Source organism: Lepisosteus oculatus, chromosome 23, assembly GCF_040954835.1.
Source record: "Lepisosteus oculatus isolate fLepOcu1 chromosome 23, fLepOcu1.hap2, whole genome shotgun sequence".
Taxonomy (NCBI): Eukaryota; Metazoa; Chordata; class Actinopteri; order Semionotiformes; family Lepisosteidae; genus Lepisosteus; species Lepisosteus oculatus.
The window spans coordinates 2,660,729-2,674,997 of record NC_090718.1 but is presented as its reverse complement, the minus strand read 5'-3'; the positions used below and the strand labels follow the sequence as shown (position 1 = coordinate 2,674,997).

The following is a 14,269-nucleotide window of genomic DNA, read 5'->3' as shown; positions in this document are numbered from 1 at the left end:
CCTCTTCAGAAGCAGTCACACACATTGCCACACACTGTGATGCAGGTCTAGTTTAATTGAAAAGAACCAGTGGTAACAACATTCAGAAACAAATATCTGAGAAGTTGTAAAAGCGCCCCCCCCCCATAGTGTTTACAGGCAAGGTAGGGGCAGTCTGTTTTGTGGCTCTGCGGATTTCTGTGCCTTTATTTACAATCGATCCTTAACTCCTGCGACAAGCAGTACATTGGTGGTTTAAGTGAACCCGAAAATATCAATTTCAAAAGCCATAAGGCCTGGTGCAAATTGCTCCCTGGTGTGTGCACTGAAATCCATTTTTGTAAAACGGAGAATTAAGTGAAAGATCATTAGCTGTAGGAAAGAAGACTTGAAAAACCCACAGCAGTGAGATGGATTAAGGTGGAAGGGGAGAATTGTGCGACTTCCTGCTCGCGGGTTAATGAACCAGTTTAGTTGACGACAGTCTCATGTGTTGGCAACAGCCGGCCTAATCTTTCTCGCCCGGTGGAAGAATTTGGGATGAGTTGGAAGAATAGATGCCCAGGAGACCAGGAAGGAAAGCCCAGAGGAAGAGGGGCGGGAGCAGGTGAGGAGGAAAGGAGACAACCGAGTTTGAGAGCTACCAGCAGTTTCGCTAGCGAGAGAAAATGGAAGCTGTGGAAAGGGAGAGAGAGGCCCAGATCTAAGCACATCTCAAGATTTGGAGGTCAAAGGGGAAAGGGGGGGGTGAATTACCCAGAATGCACAGCACATGTTAAACGCTATGTTTCAAAAAGTGGATTTTCACTCTTGGGTGCGGGTTTGCAATTTCAGATTTGGGCAATCCGGGAGTTTTTAACCTTTTTTTTTTCCAGCCCTGTTTCACTCACATTTTGTAATAATACAGTTTCACTGTATTCGGGCATGAAGTGAGCGACCGGATCATTCAATAATGCTGATGGCCGTCGAAACATCACGAACGCGTCATGGATTTAAAAGATGTTATGTAGCTCCCACCTCCGCACATACCTCTGCTGCAGATTTGATTTTTGTTTTTTATTTTACAGTTAAAATGATATAAGATGAATGTTGCGTAACCCAGAGAGAGTCCGTGTAGAGCAATTGAGGTAGAAAAGATGCATACGCCTGTATCAGGGTGTATACTGTATATATCCAGTTCTGGATAATCAGAATCTCTTTCAAGCAACACTAGCCTGTAGAGTCACTCCGATTAATAATAATTCCTAATACTTATATAGTGTTTTACTCCCCTCCACCACCACCACTGTGTAACCCCCATCTGGAAGCCATTAATTATTGTAATTGGAGCATTAAGCGTTGTGCTTGAATGAAAAATAGCAGGACAGCAACACCTACTTGATAGAGGTAAATCGTATATTATTAGTAAGATATATGGCTGGACAAATGTATACATTAAAAAAACCAGTTTGGCTGAGAAGAACATTTCCCATAATCCATTGTAGCCCTCCTTCCCACTGTCTTCTGGGAGTTGTAACTTGCATGTCTAGAAAACGTGTCTGAAAATCACGATTTAAAATAGGAACTGCAAAACAACATGAAGACTAAATTCAAATTCGTCGGCGAACACACACTTCCAAGTTTTAAGGGAAGCCACCTGCAGATGGTGTTTTGTTGATCAGCTGTAAAATCATTGGCATATGATTGCATGTTTAATTACATTTGCTTATTGCCTGTCAGCCTTAATGACAATAAAACTCTTAACCTTAATATATTTGAAAAATCGGTTCACAACCAGTAAAACAATGACTTCTTTCTATTTTATAACTTAATTACCAATGAACAGGGTGTTTTTTTCTTAATTTTCCTCTTGAAGAAAAACAGACGTCTCATAAAGTATTGCAAACCTTAACAGACACCAGAATGAGTCCCAGTGTGCATCAGTTTTACAGTATGGGTTCCAATTTGCAGATACATAAGCTTGTGTTGTATATTTGTTTCTGTAAGCTAAAAAAAATCAATTAAATAAGTCCAATAAATAACAAGAAAACTAACAGTACAATCAAAGGTTAATGAAAAAAAAGCATTTCTCTAAAGATCCTTCAAGTTACAAGTGTTAAAATCATTTACATAACTCTAAAAATAGAAACGATTTATGAGTTTCTTATTTTAAAAAATATTGCTAATTGTTTTCCCATTATTTAGCCATTTGTTATGTATACTTTGTTTCCGTATTGCGGTCCGTATTCGAGATCAGTCTTTCCCTGAAAAGCACGCACGCTACCATTAATGACAATAAATACAGATGCAGAATCGGGCTGTTTCATTGCTCGGTAACAGGTCTTGCAGAGAGTGAGAGGGAAGAGAGACAGACAAAACAGACAGGCTGACTGCTTCAAGACTGACATTGTCTACCCCCGTCTGTCTCCAGGTGAGCAAACTCAGACCCACTGTCTCTATCTCAATTCTTTCCTCACTATGGCTTCTGTCCTCTCGTCTGTCTGTTCCTATAACTCATTTGCATAAACTTAAATATTGTCTTCCGACAGACTAGCTTCTACCTATTCTGCCCCTCTTTCTCTCTCTGTCGGTATTTATCTCTCTCTCTCTCCCTTTCCTCCTCTCCATACTGCAACATTCCTAGTTCCAGATTTTCAGGAAGCTGTCCCATGATCCTGTGCAGGCAGCCATTCCGTCTGAGGTCACTCCGATACAGCTCACACGGTTGTCATGACCAGACAGAACACCTGGGGGAGAAGGAGGGGGATTGCTTGATAGGCATCATTGTCTATAACGTTAACACAAAACTACAGATTCTAATATAGAAACCAGGGACACTCCTCAAACAGAGAGACGAATACAGACCCTAATATAGACCCTAGAGACACACCTAACAGAGAGATTAATACAGAACCTCATATAGACCCTGGAGACACACCTAACAAGGAGAGATTAAGACAGACCCTAATATAGACACTAGAGAAACACCTAATACTGTTTAATACAGACCCTATTATAGATCCTAGAGACATGTATTATAGTACACAGACAGATTCATATATCTCAGAGCGGCATCTTGCACAATGAGAATTATATAGACCACAGAGAGAACCAGACACAGACCGTAGAGATATGTCTAACACAAAAAGAATAATGTGTCACCCTGAAACTGACATAGGGCAATTAGTAACGGCCCCAGTATCAGCCCAGCAGACAGCTGGCCACTCACCCACTCTCTCAGCCTTGAGGGTGTCCCAGATGTTGCAGTTGAAGTCGTCATACCCGGCCAGGATCAGCCGGCCGCTGCGGGACATGGCAATGGAGGTGATCCCGCAGATGATGCTCTCGTGGGAAAAGCCGATCAGCTCCTGGTCGGCGCGCAGGTCGAAGAGCTTGCAGGTGGCGTCGTCAGAGCCCGTGCAGATGGCGTTGCCGTTGGGGAAGAACTGGGAGGGAGGCAGGGGGAGAGACGTACATGTAAGGGCTCGAACCCTAGAGCGTTTCCAAGACGGGTGGAAGACCCGTTATTCCTTTTCGCTCCCGCAGAGGGAGTTCCCACTGGGGAAGAGCTGGGAGAAAGGCAGGGAGAGAGATGTAAGGGTAAGAGCTCGAACCCTGGAATAATTCCAAAATGGACAGGGAGTCTTGTCACCCCACCACTCTCGACCACTCGCGCAGAAAGGGTTCCCACTGGGAAAGAACTGGGAAGGAGGGAGCACTAGAGGCGTACAACAAAGGGCTTGACCGTAGACCGATTCCAAGATGGGTGGAAGACTCGTTATCCCTGTGCTTGATCGCTCACACAGAGGGAGTTCCCAATGGGAGAGAGCGGGGGAAAAGGCAGCGAGAGACGTACAGGTAAGAGCTCAAGCCCTGGGCTCATTCCGAGACGGGCCGGAATCCCATCAGCCCCGCACTAGGCCACTCACACAGATGGCGTTGATGTCGGACTCGTGGCCCGTGAAGGTCTGTCGGCAGGTGCCCTCGCGTACGTCCCACAGCTTGGCAGAGGAGTCGCAGGCCCCCGAGATGAAGAGGTTGAAGTCCGGGGACACGGCCAGACTCATGCAGTCCCCCGTGTGTCCCGTGAAAATCGTCTTCTGCGTCCCCGTCTCGATGTCCCACAGGGCACTGCGGCGGAGAGACGTAGGGATTCGGTGTGCGCGGTTAGGTGTTACTCCAAGCACTGCCTCAGCTCTCGCGGGGGAGAGCTCATGATATCGGGGGGCATGGTGGCTTGCAGCTCTGGGGTCCTGGGTTCAATTTCTGGAGTGCCTCGTGCCCGGAGTTTGGAAGTTCTCCCTGTGTTTGTATGGCTTTTCCTCCGGGTGCTCCGGTTTCCTCCCACAGTCCAAAGACATGCTGACGGGTTATCTCGCTTGTGGGAATACTGGCCCTGGTGTGAGTGTGTGTGTCTGTCTGCCCTGAGATGGAAAGGCTCCAGCTCCCCCACGACCCTGAATTGGATGAATATGGCTAGATGGATCTCGTAATATTATCGACCTTAAGACATACTGTAAAGAAGTAAAGAGACTTTATCATCCAAAAATTGTTCATTGAATTCAGAGCAATGAACTCAGCGTTTTCGGCATTTGGAAGAGAAGGCCACATTGGGGCTGACACCAGGATATGAAAGGCACAGGGTTATTTAACCCCTGTACTGGAACAACTGGTGTAACTGTAGTTCTCTTTAAAGAATGAGATCCTGAAATTCTGGGGAGAAGCTGTTAAAGGGGTCCAATTAAGCCAATTATAATCAGCTTTAGGTTATTACGAGCTCAGATGTGTAGTCTCTTTCGTAGAAGGTGACCATTTTGGCTCTTACTGGGGGTCCAGGCGTAGTCGCTGAGCCAAAATAGCTGCTGACAAACCAGTAATTGAACCCAGGTATGGATGGGGACAATCAAGGCCCAGGTGGGTTATTAAAGATCTGTAATTGGGAGCAGGGAGTCTGGAAATATGGAAAGGAGAGTTTATAAAGGCTCAGAACTAATTAATAGCAATCAGTGAAGCAGGTGATGTAAATGAACTGGTTTAGAGATCATTTAGGACCAGTATCTCAGTTTCAGCCCATAAGGATCAGAGTTTTCCTAACTGAATGTATAACCTGCTTATTTCTTCAACAACCAACGGGTATTCCTGATCACAGTCAAAGGAGAGTTTGGATGTAAGAGGTCAAGAATATACAGTTGTGCTCTGTATTGTGGTTTCTGAGCTGTCCTGTATTCTCATCAGACACACTGGGGGGAGGACAAATTTAAGTCACTTTGTTAAACCGAAATCAGACACCCCTGTGCTGTGCTGTGCTGGAACAGGCAAGACCTGTCCTGTCTGAGCCACGATGACACCTGTGAGCTCTAAATGAGGTGATCAGCTGAGCTGATGGGGTAAGCAGGCCAGCATGCTCACCAGGTGGTGTCTCCAGAGCTGGTGACGATCTCGTTGTCATTGAGGAAGCGACAGCAGGACAGGTATCCTGGAGCAAGAGGGAGACTGTGTGAGTGGTAACTGTTCATATTGCAGGCACTATTCGAGATGTATTACTTTATCTGGACACACTGGCAGTCGTTCAATACCTTCAGCTTTTACAGGTAATTGGAATTGTGTGTTGGATGGGTGATCCATTAGTTAGTTAATCCAGAAGTGTTTCAGTTGCTACTAATTGAACAGTGTGGGCGCCCAGCTTGCAGCTCATCTTGATTAGTACTGTCTGACTGTCTGCTTAGTGTTCATTAAGCAGTATGCTAATACGTCAATGAACTGTATTGAGCTCAAGTGTGTGGCCAGCTGACCTGTAAGGTGATTGGTAAACAATCTAATGAGTTAAGGACACTACTGCTCTGCCTGCACTGGTTGATTGTGTGAAAGAGGTGTCAGGCAAGTCCATGTTTGTTCATGAACATTCAATGTGTTCGATTTGAGTCTAATCGGGTGTCTGTATGGGTTGATGAGTTACTTGCTTAAAATTGTGTTCAAGGACGGAGTCACCCTGGTACGTTAGACCCTGTGTAGACTGATTTTGACTTGTGTGATTAAGGTAAAGAGGTAATGCATTATAGTGTTGACTGGTGAGCCGTTCAAGTTGTTGAGTTCTGTGTTTGAGTGCAGGTGGTGACTAATGATGGAGTTCATGAGCAGGGATATCTGACCTGTGCTACTGGTCGACCGGTTACTTTATGTGACAACCCCTATAATTAATCAGTCAGTTCATGGCTTAAAGTGGCATAGTAAAATTGTTCTCATTTCAAATTCAGCACAAAATCGGGAACTTGGTGAAAGTGCTGTATGGTTGCTAATGTTGCTGCAGACCCCTGGTATCCCTGTGGGCGAGAGTGAGAGTTTTCACGAGTTGGAGATGTTTTGCGGCCCTTCCTGCTCACTAGTCCCTGTAATGACTGATGTGCTGTGATGGACGAGCGAATAGGTACAGGTTGTGCAGCAGGTGTTTCCCCCCAGCAACGTTTCAGCGTGATCTGCAGGCACAGTTAACAAGTAAGTAGTCTAGAAGTGGAGAGCCATGATCCTACTGGATTAAAAGCTATCAATGCCGTTTCTTCCTAAAACGGGAAATGTTAAAAACCGTGTTGCGCTTGAAACGGCTGGGGTGTTGGTGAGCAGGAACGGTACCCGTGTGCGCGGCCAGCTCGCGGCTGACTTTGACGTTGCCCTCTCGGGTCTTCAGGTTGTAGATGGAGCACATGTTGTCCAGCCCCCCACAGGCCACGAAGTTCCCTGAGGGGGCGTAGGCACACGTCATTACCCAGGAGGACTTGAGAGGGATTGCGTTGACCTGAGAGAGAGCGAGCGAGCAAGTGAGTGAATGTTAATGCAGGTCTGGGCTAGAGTGAGGATAACGCAATGAGAGAGAGAGATCTGGATCTCTGTACCTTGTTAGTGGTGTAGCTGTCCCACACGATCAGTTTTCCATCCTGGGATGCACTGACCAGCAACCTGGAGGAGACAGAAGGGGGGATGATCTAGATACACAACTGTGAACTGCTCGGCCAACGCGCCGCGGGAGAGAACTGTGGAGTGAGTTTCCGAGTTCGGTCGTCATGGGTAAAGTCAGGCACCAATGAATACACAGAGCGGAGTCCAACTAGCGGGCGGAAAAAGATTTCAGTAGATATTTTTGTATAAAAAGAGAGGTAGCTGCACACAGACTGAGTACAGTATGTAGAGAATGTGTGTATAGACTGCTCCTTTATACCTGGTTCCTAGGGTCTGTGGGAGTGTGCATGTGGAGAGACTGATGACACAGGTGTGTGTGTATTTATGCTCACACAGGCTGGTCTAGGTGCAGTGTGCCTGTAGAGAGACTGATGACACAGGTGTGTGTGTGTGTATACTGTATGCTCACACAGGCTGGTCTAGGTGCAGTGTGCCTGTAGAGAGACTGATGACACAGGTGTGTATGTGTATATATGCTCACACAGGCTGGTCTAGGTGCAGTGTGCCTGTAGAGAGACTGATGACACAGGTGTGTGTGTATATATACTGTATGCTCACACAGGCAGGTCTATGTGCAGTGTGCCTGTAGAGAGACTGATGACACAGGTGTGTATGTAGTCACACAGGCTGCTGCAGGTGTTGTACCTGGAGTCGGTAGCCCAGTGCATGGCGTAGATCTTCGCCAGATGGCCTCTCAGCGTCTTCCTGGTTCTCATCTGGATGCGGCCGACCACCTCCGTTCCGGCCACCATCTCCGCCAGGGTGGTGTCTGCCACGGCTTTCCGGGCGTCCTGTTACACGATTGGCACCGGCGTCGTTATCGGCAGAAACGATCTCACCGCAGACCTAGAGCCAGCCTCTGTAACCTGCACGGGCGCCTCCGCTGGGCTGCTGTTATCACGGTCCTCACTACAATCGCACGGCAGCTATTGCCCTCACTGCTCCAGTCTGCCAGCACAGGGAACATCGCTTTGAATTCACCTCGATCCGTTCAGGGGAGGAGGGGAGAAAAGTAACTTCTCACCATTAGTTTGATTTATAGTCTGGCCAAGTGGGTGATCAAGTCTTGCTTTCACTTGCTGTGCTTTCCTGGGATAGGTATTGTGTAGACGTTCATATATTACACAGATTATTAGTAATCTAATAAATGAATAATAAACTTGTCAAGGAAATTGGATTGATCACTATCGTCCAGACCATTAGTAATGATTACAAGCGAGAGTATCTTTTGTGGCAGCTACAATAGTTCTAGCCGAATTTAAGGTCCATTTTAGACCAAATGAATCCATATAGAGTTGATCCATATGCACAGCTGTTCAAGAGTCATCATTGGGAATTAATATATACATATTATGAGATTCGATAATCGAATCTTTCTGCCTTTCTTTCCTGTTGTTGAAATTGGATTGATCTTGATCTTCCAGAACCTGATCACAACAACACGTCAACTATACACAAGCTGCTAATAGGAAGAGTTGTAGGAGCTGATCGGTCAGTCTGTCTTCCCCAGTTGGATTGAATTGAAGTTCCCAGAATTTCTTCCTCTCTTTTGTTTGGGTTCATCCCCGTGTGTTCCTTAAGTTTGAAAGGCTACTTTTGGTGCTACAAAACCAGATCTAAAAGGACTAACCATTTACATTTCGGAGAGGAGAGTGGATTCTCACCCTGGATATAATCATCGTGCTTCAACAACTGACACGCCTAGTTCATCCAATTCAGGTTTCATGCATTATCTGTTCATTACAAGATAATAACCCAGTGTCATATCATTAAATTCCAGATCACACGCTACTGCACAGCGTGATCAGATTCTAACAGGATCTTTATACTTATGCGGTCTTGAGTGACGTGCACAAGAGACAGTTTTTGTATTGATGAAATCAGGCTGGCTAGGTGGTGTTTGTTTTTCATGATTCATTCTGATCTCACGTTTGAGGAGTAAATGGGGAGGGGTCAGTCTTGACTGTGTTGGCCATATTAATTTAGTGTCGTTTAGGTGTTAATTAAGTCTCCAGTAACAGGATGTTCATTATCTATCAGTAACCGATTAAGGAACTGTACATGTTGTGGATGTTAAGGAGACATTGCAAAGTTTCTGTGTGGTGCGATGTTGATCAGTTGAACACTCTGGTCTCAGCAGTGTTATCTGTGGAGTGCTCAAGAGCCATGTTGGATTAATTAACGTCAAGCAGGTAATTGGACTCACGGCAATCTGCTGTTTCAGGGCCTCTGCCTCTTTCCGAAGCTGCTCCACTTCTCCCATGGCAACGGTTGCTAGGCGCTGTCACCACCGGCAATGGACAGGAAGTGAGGTCGGGTGCAAGAAGGAGCTGGGAAAGAGAGTTTTGGAATCATCTGTGCGTGTTCAGTAACTGCTTCGTCCGATACCGAGTCAAGTTCAAAACAGCCCATCACAGGACACAAACACACACTCACACCAGGGCCAGATTTTCCCGAAACTAGTTAACCTACCAGTTAATTAACTGTCAGAAGGGGCAGAACATGCAAACTCCACGCAGACAGCACCCCAGGAATTGAACCCACAGCCCCAACGGTGTGAGGAAGCGGTGCTCACCCCTGCCCCACCCTGCCTCCTTCTTCCCAGACACTTTTATTAGATGTAACTCCCCCAGGAAGCAACAGTTGCAAGCTAAACACAGGGCTCTTATCTCCTGTCTCTTGGTGTTTGCTGTCCGGCTGCGTTTGTTTATTGCTGAGAAACGATCCTTTTCCTCTTCTGAATCGGCTTATTTGCTTTGCAAACGAGTTCTCCCAGTCCCCCAAAAAAATCTGCTTGCGCCACTTTGCAAAATTTGACTGGGCGCACACACACACGCACACGCGCGCACACACCCTCGGAGCACGCTGTAAATATGGGCACGCGGAGCACGGCCGGGTCCTGCCAGCCTCCCCGCCGTCTCAGTCAGTGCAGGGTCAAGCCGGGGCGCTGTCTCTGTATGTCCAGGTGCTGTGGCGTCCAGTGGGCCTGTGGACATGAACTCCCTTCTCTCTCTCGCCCTCTCCCATTTGCATGCCGATTTAAATCTCCTTCTGCTGATCTGACCATCTCCCTTTCTCTCTCTTCCTTTCATTTCCATGCTGTATGCAAATAACCCCATTGGCCAGGTCACACACACACACGCACACCTGTCTCCCTACCGCGGCTCGGCTGTAGTTTGCTGCACTTGTAATCGCAACTACCCGATCACGTAAGACCCAGGTCCAGAACGCGCCGTATTGTTCCAGCAGAACCAGATTTAGATTGCAAATGCAGAACATTGGACCGGCCACACGTCAACTTGACCACGCTGGCCTGTTTGGATTGGACGTTCAGTTTCAATGGATCTTCTTATACGGGAACTGCACGCGAGCCCGTACCTGAAGTTTCCCGTCGCGTGTAAGTGCGACGGCGTGGAGGGGGCATTTAAAGCCGAGAACGGGAGGCACGTCTGTACACAAAGGGTTGTGGGAGAAGGGAACAAGGCGCCTGGCAAAGAAACGGCTGGATGAGGCCCTCGGCTAAAGCGTGGGATCTCGCGCCCGAACTGAGCCGGGTGGGCCTCGGCGGGCCCCCCCCCACTCCTCGTTTCCGGCCTCTCTCGACTTCTTTGCGAGACCCGGGAAGTCTTTCCTGCCTTTCGCGTTTCCACTATGCAGCGCCTTCATAAAAAAAAAACTTTCAACCCAAAGCAGCTCCTGTCTCCCCCCCCCCGAATGACTGCCCCATAGAGAAAACAGCCGCTCTTACCTTCGGCGGTGGCGAAACTGGGAGGCACGCGGTTGATCGCTGAGCTCTCTCTGTGCAGCGTCGCCGTCCTGTGCTGTCAGTCTGCTGCTCTGTTTGTCTTTCAGCTCCGATCTTGTGACCCTCGGCGATTTGACTGAAATTTGTTTGGAGTGACACAGAGAGAGAGAAAGAGAGAGAGAGATGACGAGAGGCCGCCCCAGCCAGCGAGCAGGAGATACAGACTAATTGCAGCACGGGGTCGGCGCCGTGGGTGGGCTGGAGGTGGCCGGTGGGCCTGCAGGGCGGGCTCCCTCTCTGGGACGGGACATACAGAGGGTCCCGTTCAGCTGGCCTCTGCCCTCCAGGGCGTTAACGCCCGGAGCAGCGAAGGGAGAGAGGCGGGCAGACTGCGTTAGAGCCCAGCAGGAGATTTCAAGCAGGGGATCCGCTGGGCTAAACCGCCTCTGATCCGATTAGAGACGACGACTGCTCTTTACGAGGGGATAAAGGAGGGGAGGGGAGGGGGGTATTAGCGCAGAGAGAACTCTCGGCCTAACTAACCAGACGCCAGCAGACGTGAGCACTACAGGGGGAGAGGCGGTGATGGTTCGGTGGAAGAGGGGCAGAGGAACACTCAGTGCAGGACAGGACAGTGCCATAACCCTGCAGGGAGAGAGGAGGTGTCAAAGTAGATGAGTGAGTGACCTGGCTGGACGCTACGGTACTGAGAGATGGGTGGAGAGACAGATATTTCATACAGATGGGGAGACTAACTGAACGCAGTACTTGTTCCCTCCCAGTAGGTGGCGGCGCTGTCGCGCACGGCCCGTGGTTGGCTTGAAGCGATGAGGAGCTGCCCTGTAGGCACTGCCACCCGGAGACCGTTTTAGACTGGCCATTGACTGTGAGCGGCGGCTGCTTTCTGGGGATTGCACAGCAGCAGCAAGAGCTCCGCCAGCCTCTCTACCGCTGGCAGGAAATGGAAACGGCTCAGAGAGCCTGGAAAGAGAGGGCAGGAAACGCTCAAAACATTCCCATTTTTCTCATGGGCTCCTGAAAGACACTCCCCATGATCCTCTGCAGGAACCTCGGTTTGGTACAGCGAGCGTTTTATCCCCCCGGAGGACACTGGGAGCTGTAGCGGGACACTCTTCGCTGGTTCAGCCATGAGCTACGCCTGCCGAGAAGCGATTTCCGTCAGCGTTACGAGCTGTCCTTTCTTTAATTGACCTCTCCTCTCCCCGCGCTATACTACCCTGTGAGCGCCGATCGCGTCTTCCCTCGTGTCGAACTGATCTCGCCTTCGCGCTTCCTAGTGTAAGTTGGAAGTGACTGCGTCTACGTACACGTGACATCCTGTCCTGCGCGGTCTGTGATGTGCTATGTTGTCCTGCTCGGATGGCACTACCGTCCAAAAGCACAGTATTTGTATTTCCAAGTTCACCAGACCCCTAATCCAGTCTGCCTTCCACAATCCATCACTGTAAACCCCCTACTTGACCCTCCCTGCCGAGTGAGGAAGTTTGCCGAGAGTCAGTGGTTGCACGCCAACATGGCGCCCAAGAGCGGCGATGTGGCTGGTTCGCCCCGTGGGCCGTTCGGATCCAGTCTGTCCTCTCGTTATTCCGGACTCCACAAGCGCTTGTGCGCGTTGATTCGGATTGTTTTTTTTCTAGTTGTGGTTTTCCGTCGCGCGTTATTTAACCTGCTTTGGGGGGGGCGGCGACGCCTTTAAGGTCTTGTTATTGGCGCGCGCCTGCGAATCAGCCTGGCGTTGCCCCAGCGCGGATGCCACATACACTGCGCCGCACGCCGAAACAAGAAGAAGAGCTACTGTCCGACTGGGGCTAGGAGGGACTGGCGGGAAAGACAGAGGTCCGAGCGTCTGGAATCGCGAAGCTGTTGAAATGGGTCTTACCTGGGCTTTGCTCTGGTTAAGGTGCTGCTCTTGTCCTTCTCCTCCTCCTCCTCCTCTGTCTGATTAGGTTTCTCTGCCCCTCCGCAGTCTCCCTTGCGCTAGCTTTTTGAGTTCTGCCCTGTTCTGCTGCTGCAACTGGGAGCTCCTTCTCTGTCGCGGCTGGACTTCGGTCAGGAGTCCGGTGCAATCCCGTGCTTTCTCTCCGTCTCTGTCTCTCTCTCTTTCTCTCTCTCTCTCTCCCCGCCTGGCCTTTGATGAACAGATGAGGGCCGAGGGATTGGAAGGGATGAAGGGAGATCAGCGCTGAAGGGATAAAACTGAGGGATGGGCGGAGAGAGAGAGAGAGGAAGAGCGAGAGAGAGGTAAACCGATTTGCTCACCAGAATCAGGTCATAAGGTCAAAAGACTTCAAGGGGTAGAGCAACAGCAGGGGAAGTTGCTCTGTCCCATAAAAAGGGCTGAAATTAGTTCAGAAAGGGAACGCGCGCCTTTCGAGACGGGCACAGATCCGTCCTCAGCAGTTGAGAGGCCAGCCGAAAAGAAATGAAATGAAGATCACTGAAGCCTGGGGCACAACAGACATCGCGAGAAGCCCGACCTGCCCTTACAGAAATGGAATGTACTGGCGGGGTTAGGGAGCGGGATTATGTGTAGTGATGTCGTTTTGCTGGGTGGGGGTGGTGATCGTACTGCTCTGTGACGGTCTCGGGGGGGTTTTGTTAGTCGGCGAGTAGCCATGAATTCCGGGAGGGTTAATTAGCTCAGCTGTTAATTGGATTTCCCGGGAGTGGGGACCGGGGAGTTTGGCGTGCGTTTGTCGGGGGGGGTGTACAGGGGGAATCTTGTTAAAGAATCAGCACTCTGACATAATACCTACGTCAGCCCTGAGAACATTACCCTCTCGCTGGGTAGCGAGACACCCTGCGCTGCCACAGGTAGAGAGAGAGAGGTAGACAGGATACTATCACTGAGCTAGAGATTCACCATTACAGACCGGGCGACTGGGCATTCCAGTACATTAATCCATTCCAGTGTATTAATACTACACTGAGTGAGACAGACAACAATGTCCACTGTTATACACTTACACAGTGACTGGGCATTCTAGTATATGAATCCTTTCCAGCGTATTAAAACTGCACTGGGAGAGACTGAGAGAGTAAGACTCACACAGTGACCGAGTATTGTGACTGCCTGTGAACTAGTCACAGACGGTATCCCAGGTTCAGACTTTTCCACCCGTTCTGTGTACATGTCCACACAGAACACACGGCCCAGTGGGCAGAGCTCCGTCCAGCAGCCGGGCAGAGAAATGTCTACATAAGGCACATGGTCCATCCAGGAGGTCAAGTCTGGGGTAGAGACCGACAGCTCCTGCTTAGTCAACTGAGAGATTTCTCTTTTTAGAGCCAAGTGTGCCTGTATATACTGTACAGTGTGTGTGTACAGGGGTCTGTAAGTATAGTTTGTGTGTGTATAGGGGTTGTATGGGGGTGTGTATGTGTATGTACCGCATGTGCAAGTGTATAGGGTTGTGTATTTGTTTATACAGTATGTTCAGGTGTATAGGTTGTGTACAGTGTGTGCATATACAGTATGTATGTGTGTATAGGAGTGGGTACGTATAGGGGTGTGTAAGTATAGTTTGTGTGTGTTTATGGGGCTGTGTATATGTGTGTGTATAGGGATGTTTGTGTACAGTACAATATGTGTGT

At 49.0% G+C, this 14,269-nt stretch overlaps 1 protein-coding gene across 1 annotated transcript; it reads right to left on the bottom strand.

Moving 5' to 3' along the window:
- Nucleotides 1-37: 37 nt before the first annotated feature.
- On the bottom strand, nt 38-12,846 carry gnb3a (guanine nucleotide binding protein (G protein), beta polypeptide 3a). Its single transcript, XM_006642358.3, has 10 exons — nt 12,555-12,846; nt 10,658-10,790; nt 9,116-9,239; nt 7,555-7,700; nt 6,846-6,909; nt 6,586-6,748; nt 5,368-5,434; nt 3,888-4,089; nt 3,188-3,404; nt 38-2,705 (listed from the first exon to the last, which is right to left on the bottom strand). The coding sequence occupies exons 3-10, from the start codon at nt 9,170-9,172 to the stop codon at nt 2,599-2,601; spliced, it is 1,023 nt and encodes a 340-aa protein (XP_006642421.1). The 5' UTR covers nt 9,173-9,239; nt 10,658-10,790; nt 12,555-12,846; the 3' UTR covers nt 38-2,598.
- Between the last annotated feature and the right edge of the window lie 1,423 nt (nt 12,847-14,269).